The 23,296-nt window shown below is 52.2% G+C and overlaps 1 protein-coding gene across 1 annotated transcript in view; it reads right to left on the minus strand.

The window, feature by feature from the left end:
* Positions 1-23,296, minus strand: part of LOC135898400 (neprilysin-like) — a 35,741-nt gene extending 12,445 nt beyond the window's left edge. Inside the window, exons 1-5 of the mRNA XM_065427312.2 lie at positions 23,024-23,296; positions 7,956-8,123; positions 5,749-6,320; positions 4,411-4,775; positions 1,018-1,375 (exon numbers count right to left, since the gene is read on the minus strand). Of these exons, the coding sequence (XP_065283384.1) occupies positions 1,018-1,375; positions 4,411-4,775; positions 5,749-6,320; positions 7,956-8,025 (1,365 nt within the window). The 5' untranslated portion in view covers positions 8,026-8,123; positions 23,024-23,296. The remainder of the gene's footprint in view (positions 1-1,017; positions 1,376-4,410; positions 4,776-5,748; positions 6,321-7,955; positions 8,124-23,023) is intronic.

Here is a 23,296-nt window from a genome sequence, read left to right on the forward strand (position 1 = left end):
AGTACTTGCGAAGGAGCGCGGCATTCACCTTTCCATAGTTCTCGTAGTCTTCTTTATACAAGCGTGCGAGAACTTCCGCGGCCTCTCCTGGGTTTCGGCGTTTCGTGCGCGTTGAAGCGACAGATTCAAGGAGGTCAATTAGCTCGCGGCTGCTGCCGCGATTCCTAACTCCAGCGTTTTCACAGACAGTTACCGCTGTCATCGAGCGATGTCTGTTCATGTTTATCTGTGCCCGCGTGATACCGTGCTGAAAAAAAGGAGCAGGTAAAAGGCGAAAAAAGAACAGATATTTGTCCAGTGAAGCACAATAAGAACAACAGTTTTACTGACTGTCGTATGGGTGTGGTTTATAAAATTCTCCTTAGCTGTGGCCAGTTCTACGTAGGCAAAACGGGGCGGTGTATCAATCAGAGGCTAATGGAACATAAAAGGTCGTTAACCGGTGGATCGCCTTCTAATCTGTCCCTACATTGCCAAGATTGTAGCTGCACGCCAGAGTAAGATGAATGCGCGATGTTGTACAGGCACAAGAATGAAGATACGCGTCTTATATGGTAGAGGCATGGCATATCTATGATGGTGGAAGTGCGTGCGTGAGTCAGCCTTCGATTATTTTACATAAGGAAGAGATTAAGTGCCTTAACGGTTATCTCTCACGTAGACCGGCACATGTACCCGAGTGACACGTGGTGATGCCATTCCAGAGCTTGCGCAGATGAGTTTTGTGTCTTTTCTTCTTTTTTTTCCGCCTCAATGCTCCCTTCAGTTGATAGTCAGCGTTCGTGTTATCCACTTCTCTGCTCTTGTGCCCTGTCTGCACGCCTCACCTCTTTTTTTGCATAATGAATCCTTACCAACTAGCTCAGCTTTCTGTCGTTCAACGCTATATTGTTTCCTTTACCGTCGCCAGTTACCTGGGATTTGGGCGTTTTGGGGACAAAGCGGACGTGCCATCTGGGCCAAGGTCTCGGCGGTAAACAGTGGCTTTGTGTTTTACTACTCGACTAAAACATTTACCTCGAAAGTGATGACATCTGAGGCTGCTTCTGTATCCGTGTCCCGAAACGCGTTCCGGAGACGGGTGAAGTAGTGCTGGCGGTTCGCCTCCGAGTTCCGCTCGTGGTACTTGCGCACGATGAAGTTGAAGCCCGAGTCGGTGAGCACGTACGCCTTAGTCGAGTTCTGGCGCACCTCAGGGTCGACACGGAACACGGCGCTCCATCCCAGCGCATAGTCGCAGTGGAACATCATGCGCAGCAGGTCTCGTCGTTCAATCGGAGGAGGTCGGTGAGGCCACGTTACACCGGCCGCGCGCAGTGCGGCCTTCACCTCGGCGAACTCGCCCGTCGGTGTCGTCAGCACGGCGATGCAACTCCTGTGTCGTTTCATTTTTATGCGGACATTTCAGGAAGTGCCAACGAATAGAGGCGAAATTCAGAGGACGCTTAAGCTTCGCTTTTGAGAGTGGAACGCGACAGCATTCAATGATTCCTGGTTGCTTCTCACGATTCCCGTAAATTGCAGCTTATGTAACCCTAATGTTTTCTTGGGGATGCTGGCGGCGAACGCTATGCACGAAGATGAGCTTTCCGTTTTTTTATTTGTTTGTTTATTATTGTTGTTTATTTATTTGGCTGCTGCTTACGGCGCGGCAGCGCGGGCGTATCTTGAAAGTGATCTGCGATGTTTGCCGAGTGCGTGCAGTGCCGGTAGCTTCGCTATGCGCAGTTCTTTCGACGTTTCGTCCGTTGCTGCTGCGGCGATTCCTCACCTCCAGCAATTTTCCAGCGAGTTTTCGGACTCGTCGAGCGAGATGTGGTCATGTTCACCTGTGCACGCGTGATACCATGCTTGTTAATTTAGTTAAAACACATTGGCGGCATTGTTAATTAAGTTTCTGAGCGAATGTTTGCGAGTTCATACGGCCGATAAATCTACTATCCTTACTTCGTATAGCTATCTGCTAGTTTGCTATCGCAATCGGTGCTTCGCCTTTCGGGCAAAATTGCGACTTCTTTTATTTTTTTCTCCATATTATGCTTACAGATGTGCCGGTGATCGACTCTCTTCTTTATGCACTGCGCAGTGAAAAAAAAAAAACGGTACCTGTGTATCTTCGCTTGCCTATCACCCCTAACAAAAATTGCACCTATTGGGACGTATCTTGTCCCACAAAAGTAATTATCTGTCTTGTCGGCATTTCCTTTCTTTAACACTGCGAGCCCGGTACTTCCAAGTTACGAGCGGCATGTGCGTTATTATAAGCGTGACATAGTATTCTTGACTGGTAAGTAGCGACCGCAGCGTTTACAAGAAAGCAAACGCAAGCAAGACAGGTGACGATTATTGTTGTGGGACAGACACCCCGAAAGGTGCAACTATATTTAAGACTGGTCTATCATCGCCACACGCGCGCTCCTGACAGGTTGTGGCGCCACATAGATTCCAACTTGTGTTTTAAGGATGAAATGCTTTTAGCTCCCGCCGTCGGCAATCCGCAGAGAAACATACTGGGCGACCTTCGAGTGACCTTCAGCCAAAAGCCAGAGCCGTTATCCGGTATAAGGATTGGGGGCTCAATCCCATCGCTCGTAATCAGGTCTCAAGATCGGAGTCGGCCATGAATTAGAAGGTAGCTGGCCCATGCCGTCGTCCAACTTATCCACGCTGAGGACGTTGGTGAGGGGAAGGACTGCTTCTCATCGAGAACGAGGAATATGGGTTTATTTACAGTATCTACATAAGGACGTTTCAGTTCATCAGACTGCATCAGTCAGTATGACTGCGAGAGAAAGTACACTGAGCAGCCACACAACAGCGGTTTATAAACATTCGGTCCTCCCGCGATCCCAAGGTGAGGGAACGTTCGCCCATACATCGTAAACAAGTCGCCTCTCTGCGCGAGGGATTACACACACACACACTTCTTTGCGCCAGGTTCACGGTCCTCAACTGACGTCAGACGGACTTCGTACAACTCGGGGCTTACTTCAGGAAAGGCGCCTTTTATTCCCCGAGCTGAGCCCCGCAGCGCGCCGCCAGGTGCCCGTTGTCTTGCGTCTTGAACGGCACGTGGGAAGGGGCCTCGAACTACGTTCCCCCGGGGACTCCCCCGCTCGCGGCAGACCGGGTAGGCGGTGTCGTGTTCCGGCACAAAGCCTGCTTCGTCGAACTCATCTTGGCTCCAGCGACAGAGAGTCGAGGACGCGCGTATTGTTGTCCACACACAGTCGACTTAGTGATGCCGTGGCTAGAGGTTTGCGGTGGCGTTCCAGGAAAAGTTGGCACCCGCTGTCGCAACTGGCTGGCAAAACTTGCACCTCAGCAGGCCGTTCTTAACACCGGGCACTCAAACGAGAGCATCCGGGAAAGTTGCGAGAGCAAAACGATATCATGCGGGTAACCAGTCAAGACCACATTACATACGTTAGTTACTTCCCAAACAAGTTACAAAAAATATTGCTTTCGAGTTTTTCCAAATGTTTGTTCACAATATCGCTTGAGCTTTAACTTCTAGTACGCTGAAGTTTTATTTGTCATTTCCAATAGGCGGGGGGGGGGGGACGCTCGAAAGGGAGATAAAGGGCATTATACACTTGACTGTCATCTTTAGGCGCTGAGACAGAGTTACCAAAGTTATTGTGTCCTCTATTACCAGAGGTACTGTGTCCTCTATTCAACGCCAGCGGTCCGTGAGGTCCGCGGCGAATTCGGCGCGACGGCAGCGCCGGCAGCGTCTCGCAACGTGCAAGCCGGTAGCGTCTGACGTACCACAGATGGCTGTTTAACCGAGACGAGACTAGCAATGAGGTTCTGTCTGTGACAGGTAACTATTGCGTCCATATGGACTACTGCACAGTATGGCGTGGTGCGGTGCTGTGTGGGTGGGTGTGCCGTTGCGAACATGCAGTAAGTCTATTTTACGATTGTGGCTAGTATCATCTCCTACAAATCTGCTTTGCCGGTAAACATTTCACGCTTACATCCAGTCTCGATAACGGGAGAGCTAGCAATTTTTTGAACGCGTTAGCATTAGGATTGTCAAAGTGGAAAAATTCAGTAGGCGATTGAGCGGTAAAGGCTACACAAATGCGCCAGCATTACGTTGCACTTCTTTGAGGTCGCGTATCCGCGATGTAAACTGCGTTCACCACATTGTAAAGTGCTGCCTCTAAAGAACACATTGAAATGTGGTGAACGTAGTTTAAATCATGCATCCGGGACCTCAACGAAGTACAACGTAATGCCAATTAATTTGTCTCGCATTTACCCTCCAAATTTCCTATGTACACCTTTTTTCCACATTGAGGTGGCCTCTCGCTCTTGCATGTCTCGCTGGGTCTACACAATCGCAATCTGACGTCACCAATTCCTCCGGAACACGTTACGCAGCGCCACTCCAGTGCGTACCTGTACAGCATGGCCGCCCGTTCGAGTGGCTTCTGTCCCGAGGAGGGCACGTCTATGGTGCGCACAATGCGCTCGATCCTTTTGTTGGCGGCACCGAAGGCCTCCTCCTGGACGCCGAGCAATTGGCGCCTCCGCCAGCCGTCGCACACGAAGCGCGTGAAGCTGTGGCACGGCTTGACGGACGAGTTGAGCGAGGCGAGCAGCCGCTGAGCGTACTCGCGACACGCGTGGGTTGTGCACGTCGCCAACTGACCCGTTTCGACGTCGTCTAGGAGCGACGACAGGAAGGCTAAAAGCACGGCCAGACACACCACCAGGCACACGGCGGCGATCGCGGCGTAGCAGAACGGCGTTAGCGGGCGTTGCTGGTGTGGACAGTGCAGAAACAAAAGACAAAAAAATCTGAGCCATTGTAAATCCTGAATGGGCTGTACATGTTAGGAAAATTGCGGAAGTTCTAACGTTGGCTGGGAAGTGTGCCGAATTAAAATCGTGCCCCGATGTGTCTTAAGCCCCTTAATGCGTTCGTTTTTCTTCCAACCTGATTCATTCCTGGACACCGGTGTGTTTAGCGATTAGTTCAGCACAAACAACTCATTGATGCAACTAAGAGCAAGGATACAAACAACAGAGCACGCCAGAGAAATTATGCTGGCAATGCGATCGCTTACGGTAAATGATGTAGCAACAGGAACGCTTCAGAATGTTTTTCCTTTTTCATAAACTGCAAAACCCGAGGGATGCAGAGGGTATTTATTCAACACATCGACGTCAGCAAGGTACAATCATGACTCACTCAGCACATCGGCAATGTCGTTGCCTGTCGCTATGATTTGATCATTATGTTCATACTACAGCGTCTCATAAGTCACGAAGGCGCCACACGTCTTAGTAGAACTGCTCGAACTCTCGTTGATCAGACCCTCATTATTCCGTCCATTGCTTTCACGGACTTGTCCTCCGTTTATAACTTCTTGTCTGCATTAGGTTGCGCTTATTCATAACACCGCAGTCGCACGGGGTATTTTCGATGGCGATCGAGGCCGATCGGGATGGAATTTCTTGATCGCGACAGGCTCCCTTCCGCAGCATGCGCACAGGAGGTAATCGACGTGGATAAATTCGACTCCGACCTCACTCTCTCACCATCGAAAGTGGCCCGTGGGACTTGGGTTTGACGTACGCATTTTGAACACACTTCGGTGGTGCCTCCAAAGGAAAATCAAGCAAACACACAATTGAAATTTGCATGCTTATATTGAGACAGCCACTGTATATATGGAGACCGCCACCCGGACTAAACGCAAGCACTTTAGAAAACAGCGTAAGACTTAATACCTTCGGTCGCATCATGCCGCTCATGAAGCTGCTGCCTTGGGACGTACGACGCGCTGACAAGGGGGTCTGCAAGGCCGCCGCCGCGGCCGCGACCGCGGGTGCCAGAGGCGTGGGACGGCCTCTCTCTAGGACGGAACCTGCAGGTGCAAGCCAGGGCGATGACCTGTGCATGCCCGCAGATGAGCCCGGCGTACCAGTGCTGCCCGCGCTGCCGTAACGCATGTGCGAGTGCGTATCGACGAAGCTGGCTCGAGTTGAGTCCGGCAACGTCGGCATGGACCGAGAGCGTTGCGGCTGAGGGTGCTGTCCATGAGCGGGCATCTTTTGGTCACCGCGCTGATTCGATTCATTGGACCCTCGCCGAGCGACTCCGATGGGGTGCTGCGAATTTTTGGACGCTCGAAGCACGCGGGGAGGGCCGAGCTGTGAGTGATCATCTCGCGCTGTCGGAGCGCCGAGTTTCTGAAGGTGATCGGAATCTCTCCGGGGTCCTGTCTGCTGCGGCTGGAACGGCCGGTCGATCACCTGTCGCATGCCATGCTGGGGTGGCTGATATCCGGATTCGATGAAGCCTGTCAAAGGAGAAAGCGCTTCGACTGTGAGTGACCGTTGAGTGCTCATGTTATTGGGTGTCTCTGAGAACATGTATTCATTGAACTAATCTGTCGCGCGGTGCACCCTCGATCTCAATGAATATGCCGTGGCGTGGGCAAGTGCACCTTACTGCGAGGCACGGACATGTTTCACAAGCACAAAGGTCGATGGTCGGTATACCGTCATCCTACAGGATGTTTGTAGAGAGTCCCTAGAAATACCTTTTCATTTGTTCATGCGACAGTACAAACGGTAGACCCTCTTACACTTCCGGTGCACTTAAAATCTCGCTGATTTTAGTATACGTGTTTAGTTCATCTGCCCTGCTGCTGCGCTCCACACGGCGGATTTTTTCCACTTCCATCATTTTGCGAAATTGCAGAGTAACCCGCATATCCACTCTGTCCAGCAAGCTAGCAGCATCCGGCTGTTGCTATTTGAGAGCACATGCAAGGCACCACTTTCGCGATAACTGAAGAAAGCCAAAAACCTATGAATAGTTTGAAATTGTGAAAAACAGTTCTCACACACTACGACTACGCCGCACTACGGGCACAACAAGAGGGCGACTTCGCGTGCTGCACGGTGTTAGATATGGCGCCGTTTTCTGAGGCTACTTCGAGTTCCCCAGACCATATCGAATCGCAGCACAGCTAACTGAGGAATGCAGAAGCAGGAAAGCACATTCCAGAGGAGCGCCCAAGCAAACGAGTTGAAGGCCACAAGACAAGTGCAAACAAGTTTGCGGCCCCCAGGTCGTGCGCCGCCGGGATTAGAAGGGGTCCTCGGACAATGGAGCCCAATCGTCACCCTTCTTCACCTTTGAGGAAGGCATTTGCTACCACTGCGGAGCCGTACCACCGGGAGCAGGTGGGCCCTCGTACAATGGAGCATGAGCGCCCCCCACCCCCCCTTCTCCACCTTAGAAGAAGTGCATTGCAAGTCAGCGAGGCAAGGCCGCAGAGAGCCGCCGGGTGTGACACCGCGACATGGGCGCCAACGATTGGCCGAAAATGGCGTCATCTGAGCGGACTCTCCCATTGGTCAAACATGACGCGACTTCCAGTGCTCGAAGGGTTTATAAGAAGCATTCCAGAGAGACCAGAGCATTCCCTGATTCCCTGATTCATCTCTCTCGAACTTCTTGCCGCGGGCCGCAGCGTCCGAGTTGCTGCCGGCCCGTAATGACGGTACAACTGTTCATTGACGTCTCACCTCCTTGTAAATAGTGTAAAATAAACCCTCCCAAGTTTGGTTTTCATCCCGGAGTCCGTCCCCCAACCCCTACAACGGTGACAGATGATTCTCGCTGCGGTCTAGCTACGTCTACTCTTGAAAAAGAATGGCGTCTAGAGAATCGTTATTATGTTCACAGCAACTAGGCGCACAACACAGTTCTCTTCTAAACAGCTGCGTGACTGGAAAAAAGCATTTACGTGATGGACATAACGTAGTAGGACGTATTGTGTCCGCCGCAAAATATGACGGCGACTGAAAGAGAATTTTGCGCTACCCTATGGAGATTTTATTAAGTGTTTTCCTATGAGGTCTGTGTCGAAACACTGTCTGGATCAGGTTTCAGTGTAATTAAGTTCGACGAAAAGATACGGTACCTCCAGCTTGCGCCTTTTCTTCGTCCGATGCTCGACACTGCGAGCTATCTGCCTTGACGGGAGTCGCCATATAAGCTCGGACAATGAGATCAACGCGTTGGATGTGCAGCAACGTTGTCTCTGGTCCACAGCAGACGTTGCTGGCAGCTGGGCAGCACCCGGTATGGCCTGCGAAGTGTTCAGAGTGGGATCGTACTACGTCGCCTGAAAATTCTTCTGGCAAAGAGTCCCGATTCCAGCTGTCGCAGAAAGCTCGCAATATTTGAAACCGATGTGCGGGCTGCAGGCTTTGCGGCAAATGGCAACCTCGTTGAAACTTTTTAAAGTGGCACACAAATTGCGGCAAAATAAGGCTGGTTTTTATTTCCCACAGTTCTAAACAATATGTATACGGTGAAATAATGTACTTATTCGACTAGCATTCCATTACGCAAACTTGAAACTGCACTTGTGAATAAACGGCCCCTGCAGTGAAGTCATTTCGGTCAATGTTACAATTTTGTGTGGAACCTGGAGCTATTTCGGGTATTATATTACATTGAACTGCTTTATGGTTATCATTGTTACGATTTCTTGTCTGCTTTGAACTTGCTTTTTTGTTACTAAATTAAGAGTATTGACTAAAATTAGGAACCTTCAAGATGAAAGCCTGTTGCGATTAATTTTATTGACTGTAGTATTGTACTGTAGCCTTCACGAAACCGCCCTACACTGCTCAGAGTGCGTAGTGGCTAGATCCTCTCAGATTCTTAATAGGCTTTCTTCCTGGCCACCCACAGCACTGCTGGTGGTGCCTATTTGCTGCAAAACGAATTAAAATTAAAATTCACACAGCAGATGCTTTGACTACGTGGGGTTTGTGAGAGTATTGCCGTGCTCATGAGACTAGAGTTGGTGAAACACACTCCCCACAGCTAGGCTGCTTCGACGCCAGTACATATGCCAAAGAAAACAACGGTTTTGGGTTACCCCATATGTGTGACTACATAGGAAGAGCATCTACGGACGCCCTGACGATTCTCCAGCCCACCTTGTGCGAAGTTAAAGGTAAGTGGTACAGCCAGTTTACTAGGCGCATACAAGGTATTTGTACCAGTGTTGTTTCTTGTAGCTTTCTTTAGATGCGCATATACGGTAGATATTCTTAAGGCATGGCCATGTTTCATGGAATGTTGCAGGAATTTATCGCCGCAGAATGCGTAATACGTTGCGGCGTGTGCAAACTTGGCGCGCCAAGTTAACGGCTGCTGCACTCTAGTGTCCTAAGTGCCAAACAATGAAACGTTAGACCACTTCCTAAACTTACGTAAGGCCTCCTTACGGCGAAGGACTGATGGAGGAAGCAAGCGTACTCTAAAAGCTCCCTTCGCCAGTCCTCACGTAACGAACGGTTGCCGTGCGCCTGGGTTCGAGAGAATCTTTTATAAGCTGTACGCGAACCCCTTTATTCAATAAAAATTGGAGGACGCTTAAGCTTCGCCTTCAAGAGTGGAACGCGATAGCGTTCCCGTCGACCCGCGAAGGGGTGTAAGACAATGGGCTACGGCACAGCGACTACGCGCCCCGCATCGGACGCGGTGAGCGTCGAGCAACGCAGCGTTCGGCGCGGCAACGAAAGGTGCGCCTAAGCAAGCGACGCACGCTTGAGCCTTGAAACAGCTCGTTTCTAAGTCAACACCGCATTCACTAGAGGCGCTTTTGTACCGCTTTGAAGCATCGAACTCGTGGCTGAGTCACTTCCTCTTCAGCCACCGAGGTGAGCGGACGCGGAATGTCGGGCTCTTCACGAGCGGTCTCAGCGGCCCACTCGGGACGCGGTAACAGGATGGTAGCAGACGACGACAAGGATTTTGAGATTATTTTGCCGCATTTGCCAACAGGACGCGTCGTTTTGAACACATTGTTCTTGCACGGAGATGTACGAGCGTGGCCTTTCAGGGTCGAAGATTTCCGGGACGCTTTGCACAAGGAACGGCTGCTCCCTGACGTTGTGGCTTTGGGTGCCTACCAGATCAACCATGTGTGGGCCGTGACATTAAACAGCCCAGAGGCGACGAAGCAGTTGGCTGGATTGAAAGAACTTCAGGTCAAAGGGCGACGCTGTCTCGTCATCGACCCGCAGGAGCAGCAGGTGAGGCTTCGGCTTCATTGGTTGCTGCACGGTGTGGCGGACGACGACGTGCGTACTGCGTTGGCGGCGTTCGGCAAGGTGGTGGTGGTACAAACTTTATTTAGTGAAGGCCAAAAAAGAAAGGAAATTAAGATGCCGCCGTTCCGTGGGTGGCCTTCAGGCTGCCGGTCGTGGCCACCAAATCATGCCTGGCGGCGACTTCCGCTGCCCAGATCGTTAGCCGTAGCTGGACATCCGGCTCCGAGCTGGCCAAAGCAGCCTCCCACAGCTGCGGACTAGATACATGCCAAGAGGCAGGGGGTGAGTGTTTAGAGCACGAATACAGAATATGAGCATAGTGTGCTCGTGGGTGACTGCAGAGCGTGCATTCAGGTGAGAAGGCACCGGGGTGAATAAGGGCAAGTCGGGCAGGAGAGAGGAAAGTGTGGGCCTGTAAATGGCGCCACGTGCTCTGTTGGAGCTTAGACAGGGATTTGTGAGGGGGAGGGAGAGATAGGCGAGAGTTGCGGTAATGAAGGGTGATGTCATGGAAGGTGAGGAGGGAGTCACGCGTGTCCATCCCGGAGTGGAGGGGGCCAGCTCGGTCTGTCATCTCGCGAGCGATGGAATTTGCCGCCTCGTTGCCAGGGTGCCCCGCGTGAGCCGGAACCCAGAGGAATTGGATACGACGAGAAGGGGGAGGGGAGTGCACAAGGATGCTGAGCGCGGAGGAAGAGATGCGACCCTTCGCAAAGTTGTGGACTGCAGCTTTGGAGTCGCTGAGTATGAAACGGGCTGGGGTAGTGGCAATGGCGAGCGCAATAGCTGCTTCCTCTGCGGCAGTGGAGGTGGGGGCAGGTATAGTGGCAACGGTCAGGGGAGAAAGTGTATGGGAAATGGTGGCAAGGGCGTAGGCGGGGTGGGAATTGTATGGCGCCGCATCGACATACACAGCGTTAGACTGTGTGCCGTATTGGCGCCAGAGGGTAGAGGCACGGGCAAAGCGGCGGGCGGCGTGATGCTCAGGGTGCATGTTCTTGGGAAGAGGGTTGACAGTGAGCATGGAAGATACAGAGGAGGGTAAGGGCTGGGTTACACAAACAGGGGACACAGGGGTCAAGCGGAGGGAAGAGAGAAGGGCTCTACCAGATGGGGTGCGAGAAAGGCGGTCGAGTTGTGCCGTGCGATGGGCCTCCACAAGCTCTGAAAGAGTATTGTGGACGCCCATTGCAAGCAGACGAGATGTGGGGGTGTAGGTGGGGAGCGCAAGGGCTGACTTTAGGCTTGGCGGATGAGGCAGTTCACCTTGTCTTCCTCGGCGCGAGAGAGAAAGAGATAGGGGAGGGAGTAGACAAAGCGGCTGAGAACGAACGCCTGGACAAGACGACGGAGGTCGTGCTCACGCATGCCGTGGTGCCGGTTAGCGACACGTCGAATAAGTCTGACGGTCTGGTGGACGGTGGTAGTTAGGCGGGAAAGGACGGCAGTGTGTTTGCCGTTGGATTGGAGAAGGAGACCCAAAATGCGGACGCAGGAGACAGAAGGGACGGGGTGCGCGTCAATAATGATGCTAAGGGTGGGGGAAGAGGTGGCGGGCGTGCCTCGAGCCGGGAGGAGCAGAAGCTCCGACTTTGACGGGGAGCAGGCCAGCCCGACTGCGCGAGCATGACCGACAACCACGTCCGCACCCGCCTGGAGGACGGCCTCCATCTCTCCAATATTTCCGGTGGTTACCCAGAGGGTGATATCATCGGCGTAGAAAGCATGGGACAGGTTGGGAATGGCAGCGAGAGTGCGTGCCATGGGGAATAGAGTGATGTTAAAGAGAAGGGGGGAGAGGACGGAACCCTGGGGGGTGCCCTGATTTCCAAGAGTGAAATTTGGAGAAGTCAGATGGCCGAATGAAATCTCAGTGGTGCGACGGGCAAGGAAAGCCGTGATATAACCGTGGATACGAGGACCCACGTTAAGGGTGGAAAGAGCATCTAGGATGGAGGAATGAAGGACGTTATCAAATGCTTTCGTCATGTCCAGTGCCAAGACCGCACGAGTGCGCTTGGCGTGAAGAGGGTGAAGAACTTCTTCGGAGAGCTGGAGCATAACGTCATGGGTAGAAAGGGAAGGGCGAAAGCCAAACATCGAATCGGGGTAAAGGTGGTTGTCTTCTAGAAAGTTCTGCAAGCGGTCGAGAACAACGTGCTCCAAGAGCTTACCGAGACAAGAGGTGAGGGAAATAGGGCGGAGATTTTGGATGTCTATTGGTTTGCCAGGTTTGGGGATGAAAGTTACCTTAGCGTGGGTCCACTCGGAAGGCAGAGTGCTTTCATGCCAATGTTTGTTAAAGAGGTCAGTGATGGCCTCGAGAGATGGGGTGTCCAGATTACGGAGGGCCTTGTTAGAGATTGGTCGGCCCCCGGTGTGGAGGTGGTGCGGAGCTTATGCAGTGCGGCACGAACCTCACCCAGGGTGATATCTGCGTCGAGCGCAGAATTAGGGTTGCCGGCGTAGGAAGGGAGAGAGGAAGGGGGGTTGGTGCAGAGATAGCGATCACGAAGAGCAAGAAGAAAGTCGGAATCAGAGAGTGGAGATGAGTGGAGGAGGCGCGTCACGTCCCTGCGGTGCGTGGCCTTGGAATGCGACGGGTCAAGGAGGACACGTAGGAGAACCCACGTATCCCTCAGCCCGAGGCTACCGGCCATGCGCTCGCAGGTCTGGCCCCACTGTTGTCTGGTGAGAGAGGAGCAGTGCTCCTCCATGTCCATTGCCAGGCGAGCAAGGCGGAGGCGCAGCGGGCGGTTGTGTTTCTGGGAAAGCCAGCGGCGGTACAGGGAGTGATACGCCTCCCAGAGGTGCAGGAGGCGACTATCAGCCGGGTAGGAGTGAGGAGGGGTGGGGACGGTGGAGGTGGCAGAAGAAACATCCTGAAGCAAGTTAGTGGTCCACTGAGAAAGGTCTGAGATGGAGGTGGAGGCATGTTGCAGCGACTGGCGGAAGCGATCCCAGTCCACCACCTGCACCAGACGCTTGCGGGATGAAGATAGGGTGGGAAAGGAGAAAGAGACGGACAGGATATAGTGGTCGCTGCCGAGAGAGACCCAGGTGTTCGTCCACACCGCGTCCGGGATATTTTTGCAGATGGAAAGGTCCGGATTAGTGTTCCGTTGTACGCTGGAGCCAATGCGGGTGGGTTCCGAGAAATCGTTAAGGACGGTCAACTGTTCGTTCTGCAAGAAGGTCCATAGTGCCAGGCCCTTCCTGCAGTTCTTGGGGTAGCCCCAACTTACGTGATGAGCGTTGAAATCCCCAAGAATTAGGAGCGCGTTCCGGCTCGCGCATGAGATGGCGTTGCGGAGAAGGAGGAGGAGGGGAGCTGCAGGTGTGCGGGGAGGGCTGTAGACATTAAGAACAAAGAGGCTGGCATCTTGCCGCCGCCGGGGAAGGAGTTCCAAGAAGAGGTGAGTGCACTCCGGAACGTCGAGCGGATGCTCGATTGCCGTGTAGGCGCGATGAACTAGCGTGGCAACGTTCGGAGGTGAAGGGGAAGCAGGGTGGAAAGCTGTGTAGTCCCGCAGTTTTACTGGGGAGAAGGTTTCTTGAAGGGCGATGATAGCGGGGAGGTCGGAGGGAGGGATGTTCTGGAGGTGGAGCTGCAGCGTATTCCGTTTTGCGCGGAAGCCGCGGCAGTTCCACTGCCAGAAATTAAAGCGCGGGGGGTGTCTGGCCATCTTGAGGCCTGGGTGCCCCTGCTGGTGCAGGGTGTTTGGGAGATGAAGATGAGGGGAGGAGGGATGAGACATTAATGGTTATCTGGGCAAGATCGGCCTCGAGGGAACTCTGGCGGGCCTCAATTTTGGCCATGCGGTTGTTAATTTGAGCCATCCAGCTCTGCGTGTCCGTACGCAGAGCTGTAATGGCGGCCATGATGCGTCGTTCATGTGCCTCGAGGAACGAGGCCGTGTGGCGGATGACAGCCTCCATCTCCGGGGTGGCGGCAGGTTCGGTAGAGGAGCGCCTCTTAAGTGGAGGGCTGCGGGAGGGGGAGGCAGCGCGAGAAGACGCGGCCGAAGAGGAGGCGGACATAGGGGCGGGAGGTGGTGGCGGTGGGGTCTGGAGAGCGATGGGTTGTGAGGTTTGGTGAGGGGATGAGGTGGGGATGTGGGGGCGCGCGAGCAGCGCCTGCAGCTGTTCTTTCAGTAGGGCAATCTCGTTGCTCTGGGCTGCGATTTGAGCTTTGAGCTTTTCTTTTTCGGGGTCGTGTGTGGGAGGCTGCGATCGCCAGCTCACCTGGGAAGCAGTAGATGGGTTGTCTTGCCCCGGTAGCGGTGGAAATGAGACGGAGCGGTGGCGGGGGCTGCGGTCCCGGCTTGATCGGGAGCTGGATCGTTGACGGGGACGCGATGAGCGGTTGTCTTTTGCGGATGGTGTTGACTGCGCTGAGTTGGATGGCGTTGACTTAGGACTGGATGCGAGTGGGGAGGGACCCCCCCGTTCGAAGCGGAGCTTACACGGGCGGGACCCCGTGACATGTGTGCCGCTGCACAAGATGCATTTAGGAGTGCAGTCAGGGGGGTCCCGAGCCGCGTGCACAGCTCCGCAGCGTGGGCAGCGTCCGGACCTGGGTTTGGTACATACGTCGGAGCGGTGACCATGGCTCCAACAATTGAAACAGGCTTCAGCCTTGGGGCGGAAGGGGTGACAGATGAACAGGCCGCAGTTGAACACCACGGTGCGAGGGAGTTCTTTCGTGCCGACGAAGGTGATAAGGATGGACCGGGTGCGACCCATCTGCCTTGCGTCGGCGATGGCGTAAGTGCTGCTGGGATTCATAGCCTGCAGGTCCTCGATTATCTCCTCTTGGTTTTGATTGTCCACGGCGTTGTAGATTATGCCGCGGAGGGCGTTGTCAGGTGCGGCCACATAAGCGCGCAGTGGGTACAGCTGGGTGGCGAGATGCAACTCGGAGGTTCGTACATACTGTAGGGTGCGTTGCTCCGAGGGTGTACTGACGGTGAAAGAGTTGTTGTACGGGTTTATGCGTACGCGGTCCTCGACACGGGCGTCGCCGTACTCAACGCTGGCGCTAGAACAGAGTGAGGCAAGGAGGGCCCCATTGGTGGTTGTGCGGAGGTCGAGACCACCTCCAGGGCGGAAGACGATCTTGTAGTCTTCCGCTGGGAGTCGAGGCAGCGGGACGTGGCGGCGTAGGCGGTGAGTTTTCAGCGATGGCGGGGGTGCCATGGCGGACTTGAGGTGGGCGTTCGTGGTTGAAACGGCTTCCTTTGGATGGGCCGCACGGTGGGCTTGGAGTATTCGGGACCAGCGAGGGTCGTCATCAAATTCTTGTTGGGAGATGAGTGTACCGTCGACTATAGTTTTCATATCGGCGGCTTCGAGACAAGGGGAGCGAGTGCCGGCGCAGCGCACGCCGGTGCGACGCTAGGTGCAGCTGCGCGCTGCGGGCGAGGTGGCGTTGCTCCGAGCGTTGGGCTTAGCTCGGCGGCCCCGTGGCTGGTCAAAAATGAGGTCCTGGTGAAACGTTGGTTGGCGGGTCCGGGCAGATGAGGTGTCAGGAAGGTCCTTACATCTCCGGGTGCTCGGTAGCAGAAGCTGGAGAATATTCCGGGCGAGATGCTAAAACCAGGAGCAGAAATCGCGGAGCCCATGCGAGGCACGTCCGAAGAACGCCGGGCGTGGGTTGCGTCTCTCGCGTTCGGCAAAGTGACCGAGGTTACTCGGGAACGCTGGCGTGTGGAAGGAGTGAACGAGAAAGGTTCGACTACTCGGACTGTGCTTCTGAAGCTCAAGAGTGGTCTCAAGGTTGACGACCTGCCACACCAGATTCGTGTTGCCGGTGAACTAGCGCTGTTGGTTGCACCAGGTCGGCCTATGCAGTGTTTGCGCTGCCATGGTTCGGGACATGTGCGTCGCGAGTGCAAGGTGCCACGTTGCTCACACTGCCGGCGTTTCGGTCACGTCGACGCCGAGTGCGTTCGTTCCTACGCCGCAGTGACCGCAACAGCCGGTGATGAGGATTCAACGGTGCACGTTATGGACGTGACCGAGGCGGAGGACGCAGCGAAAGGTAGCGGGGATGTGAGCACAACTGGGCCACATTGCGACGCCTCAACTCCAGGAAGTGAAGACCGATCAGAGGCAGTACACAGCCCGCCGGACTCTGCGGCAAGAACGGCTGAGGGAACAGACGACTCTGCAAAAGAAGTAAGTACTCAAGTGGCCGAAATTCCCTCGCACGAAGTGTCTAAGAGGGGGGTCGTGAAAAGCGTCCCTCGTAGTTCAAGTGCGGACATGGACGCTTTCGGTGAGTCGCCACACGCCAGCGGCGTCGCGGGGAGTACTGGCGTCAGCTCGGCAGTTAAAAGACCCCTGTAAGACGCCACAAGCCAAGGAGACAAGGTCGGCGCGCGAAGCATCGAGGGACCGCCTGCGAAGGCACCAACGGGTAGACGCACGAACCTCAGGGCAAGGCCTGGGGGCACGGCGGATAGGAAAGTTGACGACAAGCCACTTTCACAAAGTGGTGAGACCGCCTCACCGGGCGGTCCCGGAGGCGTCTAGCATTGTGCTAGACGCGCAATGTAAGCGCCACGCTCCGGGCCTACCATTTCCAGAAATCAACGATGGCTTCTCCAACGTCACTTACACTCGCCACTTTAAACGTTCGAGGTCTCGCCTCTAGGAAGAAACAAAGTCAACTGTACCGGTTGTTAATGGAAGAAGATCTGGACGTTTTGGCTGTGCAGGAGACGAAAGTGGAAGGAGAAGAGGAGACGGCGAACATGCTGCGGGGGTTCGCTGCACGGTACCACGCCGTTGTGAGCCCCGCTATCGGCAGGTCCGGTGGGTGCGTCCTCCTTGTTCGACGGAATCCAGGACTGTCAGTGCAAAACGTTTCTTCGTGTTCTTCCGGTAGATTTGTGCTGTGCGATTTCACATATAGTGATATTGCATGGCGTGTTATGTGTGTGTATGCTCCAAGTGTGGCGCAGGAACGCGTTAATTTCTTTTCTAACCTAAGACAGTATTTGTGCATTGATAAGCAGCTTGTTTTGGTTGGGGATTTTAATTGCGTTTTGAACTCAAGTGATAGGTCAACTGGAAGAATGGTTAGAGACAAGAGCAGTGATGTGTTGTCACAAATGATTGCAGATCATGAGCTAGAGGATATTGCAGAGTGCCTGGAGGGCTCCCGAGCTGTGAAGTACACTCATTTTCAGGGCAACAGCCATGCCCGCTTGGACCGACTGTACCTGTCAGTGGATACGATCCCAAAGTGCCGCAGTTATGGGGTTTCGCCAATTTCTTTTACTGATCACTGCCTTGTAAAATGTCAAATAGGATCAAGGAAAGAGAGCAAGAGTTTTTCATGGGAGCAATGGAAATTGAATTCCAATTTATTAAGGGATGAATCATTCAATGCAGCTGTGATTCGTGCAATTAAGAATATCCATGAAGATAGTGGGGAAAGAATAGGAGAGCAGTGGGAAATTTTTAAACAACAGATAAAAATTAAAGCGATAGAAAGATCCAGCATTTTATCGTTTGAAGCCAAAAAGCAAGAGAAAGAGCTTAAGATGATTTTTGAAAAGCTAACAGCGCTTGAATGCGAAACGCCAGGTGTGTACGCCGAAGGTCTGCGTAGTATCAAACAGAAACTGGAGCTTTACGATGAGAACCGTTATCGCGGAGCGCAAGTGAGAGCAAGGGTAGACGCGATGGCTATAGATGAATGTCCAACAAAACGCGCACTTGGATTCGAAAAAAGTCGCGCCGGGCGGAATCATATAGATGTCATTGAAGATAATGGGATAGTAATGACAGACAATGACAGCATAGGACGTGCTTTTGCTCGACATTACGAAGCGCTTTTTGCTTCTAGACCTGTGAATGCAGAGCGGTTTAAAGAAGAATTTCTTGAGAGAATGCCACGACTGCAAGATGACACCAGAACAGAGTTGGAATCGCCCATATCACAAACGGAAGTAGAAAAGGCTATAGATAACCTGAATCTCGGCAAGTCCCCAGGGCCTGACGGTCTGAGCGCTTCGTTTTACAAGACGTTCAAAAAAGAATTGTCTCATCTGCTTACAGTCCTTTTTAATGAGGCTTACGAACTAGATGTCCTGCCCCGGTCTTTTGGGGAAGCACATACTGTATTAATACCAAAGACAGAAGAGACAGAGAAGTTAAAATTGGTTTCCTCATACAGGCCTATATCATTAACTAATTGTGATTATAAAACCTTGATGAAAGTGATAGGAAGGCGGCTACAGAAAGTAATTAAGGAATTGGTTGGTCCTCACCAAACATGTGGAATTATGGGGCGTTCGATTGTGACTAATATACATAAGATGCGGTGCGTGATGGAGTGCTGCGACATTATGCAAGCTGGGGTGGCAATTCTACAGCTCGATCTCGAGAAAGCGTTTGATTGTGTACCTCATGGTATTTTGCTTGACATCCTAGACCACATTAATGTCGGATCCATCATTAGAGATGGGGTAGCTTTGGCGTACCGGAACTGCACTACGCGATTCATTGTTAACAAGTCAGCGGGGGCCCCCATTAACCTAAAGCGTTCTGTACGCCAGGGCTGCCCACTGAGTCCCCTTCTGTTCAGTATATACATAGAAACAATGTGCCTAGCGATCATTGAAAGCAGCAACATTCACGGCTTCAGATTAAATGCATCGGAAGTTAAAATTCTGGCGTATGCGGATGACGTCGCAGTTTGTTGTACAGATAAAGAGAGTGTAGCTGCAGCTATCGATGTAGTGAAGGGTTTTGGCAAGGTAACTGGAAGCATGGTAAACTGGGGAAAGTGTCTTGGCTTCTGGCACGGAGAATGGCCTTCCACCCCGGTCACTTTCGCCAATGTCAAGTGGCTGACGACACCCGTTAAATATCTAGGCGTCCCGCTGGAATATTACAAAAATAACGATGAGTATTGGCAAGATCAAACAAGAGACACACAGATAAAAGCGAACAAGTGGAAAGCTGGACATCTGTCCATGTTTGCAAGAGCTACGGTCTGCAATCTATTTTTTGTCGCAAAATTATGCTATGTCATGCAGGTATTGCATTGTTCAAGGGTACATATACAGAAGTTGCACCGAGTATTCGCAATATTTGTGTGGGCTTCGAATTGGGAACGATGCAGTCGAACGAATTTGTTCAGGCGAGTTAAAGACGGAGGTTTGGGAATGACGCACCTCTTTATACGACAGGTAGTAAACCGGTTTTTATTTTTCCGCGACTTAAGCGATCCTTTCTTGCGCACGGTGTGTCAAGTGAGGCTAAGGAGCGCGTTACCTGGCTATGTAGTCTGCACAGACAATATGAGCGGTCCTGTTTGTGGATTTCTTAAAGAAGTTATTTTAAGTGTACGGTTTTTGTCCGTTAGATTTTCAAATGAGTACCTTTTCTCAGTGAAACGTAAAACATTGTACAAAGATGTATGCGATGTAGTTCTCCCTGTGCCAATGTACAGGGCCATATACAGTGGAGGTCAAGGGCAAGACGTGCTTAAGCGGGTGAAAAGAATGCAAGTAACGCCAGAGACCAAGTCTTTCTTTTTTAAGCTTCACACGGGTACGTTGAATGTCAAAACCTTTTTAGAAGATCGTGGGTTTTTCTTACCCTGGGGCTCGGATTGCTTGATCTGTAAGAAACCAGAAACTATAGATCATGTATTTCTAGATTGTTGGGCGGGTGTCTTCTTTTGGGATGTACTTCAGAGGACTATCAAAAAGGACTTTCCATTAGATCCACAGGGTATTAGATATTTATCTATAGTAAACGATGACGGACTGCCATTCGACCTTATTATGCTAGTTGGCCTTCACTGTCTATGGCGCGCCCGTATGGCGGGGTATCACTGCGATCCGGATGCTCGGCCTGCACGAATGCTTTTCCGAGAATGCATGTCGAGATTTGTGGAAATTCAGAAAGCACAAGATTGTGTACCTGCGTGGCTGTCAAGGGTGGAACCCTTGACCGCGCTCAAAGAATTCTAAAATAGTCAGCCTTATCAGGCTGACACTTGGTGCTGAAAACTTGCAAATTTGTCTTGTTTTCTAAATTTCATTTGATGTTTGATATAGAAGTACAAAACAGGCAATAAATAAAAAAAAAACTCGTGGCTGAGTGGTAGTGTCTCCGTCTCACACTACGGAGACCCTGGTTCGATTCCCACCCAGTCCATCTTGCAAGTTGTTTTTATGCGAAGCATATTACTAGAGCTCAACCCAGCTCCTCAGGCGCGGCGGTGTCGCCTTCACGTGACACTGACTCTGTCGTGTCGTCACGTGACACCGTGACGTCACGACAGAGGAGAAACGGGGCTCCAACTCGCGCCGTCTCTCGCGGCGTCGCCTTCAAGGCTGACCACGTGACACCGTGACGTCACGACAGAGGAGAAACGGGGCTCCAACTCGCGGCGGTATATAAGCAGCTGCGCTTGCCTCTGCTAGACACTCACGAGGTGAGATGCCTCCTGGAGACAGAGCTGCTCGTTGGAATAAGCGAAGATTGCGGCGTGCTACAGAGACTGTTTCTAGGTGGCTTTGCTACGGCGCAGCGACTGCGCGTCCCGCATCGGACGTGGTGAGCGTCGAGCAACGCAGCGTTCGGCGCGACAACAAAATGTGCGCCTGAGCAAGCGCCGCACGCCTGAGCCGACGCCGACGACACCGGCTTTGCTGCGACACGAGCTCCTTAACGCTGTCGCGTTAAAATAAAGGCTAGTATGCTTCGCATCCTGGGCTTAACCTTAGCTAAGCCACAGCCAGTTTTTTTTTATTCATGAAATGCCTGCTGGGATTTATTGCTCACGGCCAACGCCGCCGACGACACCGGCTTTTCTGCGACACGAGCTCCTTAACGCCATCGCGTTAAAAAGAAAGTTCAACGGTCAGTTAATCGTTAAATTGAATTGCTAATACGGAGACGCGTGCACGCTTTCTTCCAGTTTGTTTACTCAACGCGAGATACCACCGCAGTCGAGCGGAAAACTTTATATGTTCCAGCAAGGCTAGCACGCCGGCCTTGCGAGACGCCAGTCATGCCGAACGTGCGACTGAAATGAACGCCGACTTCTGACATCGTGCTCACGCTACTCCGCAGGCGCGTGACAACGCGCCTGCGGAGTAGAGGGAAATCTGGCGCTGCGATCGCTCAACTATTATGGGAATCGTAGAGCTTCATACAATAATTGTACGAAACTCAATGATGGGAATGATGGGAACTACAGGCTGCGGATCGGTATTCTGTTGACTGGCGAACTAGTCTACAGGTATTTTTGGGGAGTTTTGGTTTCACTCCAAGCTCAAATGCCATATCCCGCAGTGGAACAGTGCAACGCAAAGCTGCCTTTGTTCTGTTGCTCGAAGTGGCGATAGCGCGCTGAGCCAGGGGCTGGGCCAATATTTGTGTCGCGGTGTGGTGTCGAAGCCCTGACGAGAAAGCCACGCATCGTAAACGCTGAAAGAACGTGTTTTGACCATTTTGACCTCGGTTTCTGAAGTGTGTTAGGTTAGCACTGTAGAGTTACGTGCTTTATGAAACCTTAGAAGTGCAAAGAAAAAAAAGGCAGTACTCATAAAATACATAGACAGTTGTACTTCTAGAGTCTTGACATTAAAATTTTATGTGGGCTTCATTACGTATTGCTCGTTTATGTGCTCATTGAAATCTGTGTTTTAGGACTTTGAGAGCACGGACTTACTTGTGGTAGGACAGGGTGCTGCTTCCTGGCTGTAGTCTGCTGTCGCATAATGGGCAAGTGTAAAGTCATGCCCTAACAGCTGCTGGAGGACGCTTCAGAAGCGGTACGTCAATATAAAATATAATGAAGCATACTCATAGGAGGCAACAAGCGTCCTAGCAAGCACTGCAGCAGATGTGCTTAAAAGTACTCGAAGACGTTCAGCAATCATGACAGCCGACGCAGCCTTTCGAAAGAGCGAGAGAGTTCGCAAGTGCCTGTCATCTGCGAGAAAAGTCTCGCGTTCGCAGCGAGCAGGCGTCGTAGCAGACGACACTTGTAGCATTCCTCTCAATGGCGCAAGTTCCTCACGATACAAAATTTTTATTTTCGTAAATACTTGATTAGTATTTTTCTTCAGGTACATGCACGGTTGTTATTGCTGTTGTCGAAATAAATAAATAATTCTCTGGCGCTAAATCGGGAACAGAATTGCAGAAGAATGCATACCCTGGTGTGCCCTGGTGATAAACAGTGCTTCAATCTCAAAGTGATACCAAGTTTATGTAATGTGTTGTGTATTATATAAAATATTTAAAAATAAAATTAGATTTTACGCGATAATATCTGAGTATAACTTCGTTTACTGCACCGCAAGCAAGGGCCGCTAGTTCGAAGATCGAAGTCAATCCGAAGCCTGTACTTCCCATTGTTTCCATGTAGGTTGAGGCATAAAGTTTGGCTGAGGCAACGCTCAGGAGAACCCCTGTAGACACTAGCGCCACATTTCCCTCTAGGTTAATTGTTTAGAAACTCCATGCGCATGGGCAAGGAAACATCATGTGCGCCAGCGGTGAGGTGAAGTGCTCGTTCAGGGCCAGGAGCAGCGTAAGGACTCACGAAGGTAACTACGGAGCAACCTTACGCTGAGGAAGCACAAAGGAAGCCTTCACCGAAGGCCTCTAAGTGGGGAGCTTTGAAGGCTTCCTTAGTGAGGTAAGGAGGATTTCATTGTTTAGGCTTAAGTCTCACCGCCTTTGCCGAATGCAACTCAATCACAAATTGTAGAAACGTGAAGAGTAAACCGCTGTTCGTGAATACAGATTGCTATGCACAACGATCTGCTTTCAATAATTAAATCGAAGTCAGGACCAAGCTGGGATGTTAACTCAAGCAGGTACTCATAAGAGAGACGTGTTCGCACACAAGTAAATGCATACCGTCTGGCTTGCTTACCCTAGTGGTTGCGTCGGTTGCTTTGCTTTTGCGGCTTGCACGAGCTGGCCGCCAGTGGCAATCTCGCTCAGTTTTAAGGCCGCGCGACAGCCTCGGACGCCTTGCTGCGTTCAGGCGGAATCCCGCTCTCTCGCAAGTCCGGTGAGCGGACGGTGAGCCTGGCAAGCAAACAGGAAGGCTTGACTTGCGCTGGACGCTTCTTGTCGCAGGACGCCGCGTTCGTGCGCTTTATCGCGAATCCGACATGCGCTCGTTCGCTTCGCGAGGCTTTTC

Source organism: Dermacentor albipictus, chromosome 4 (assembly GCF_038994185.2).
Source record: "Dermacentor albipictus isolate Rhodes 1998 colony chromosome 4, USDA_Dalb.pri_finalv2, whole genome shotgun sequence".
NCBI classification, from domain to species: domain Eukaryota; kingdom Metazoa; phylum Arthropoda; class Arachnida; order Ixodida; family Ixodidae; genus Dermacentor; species Dermacentor albipictus.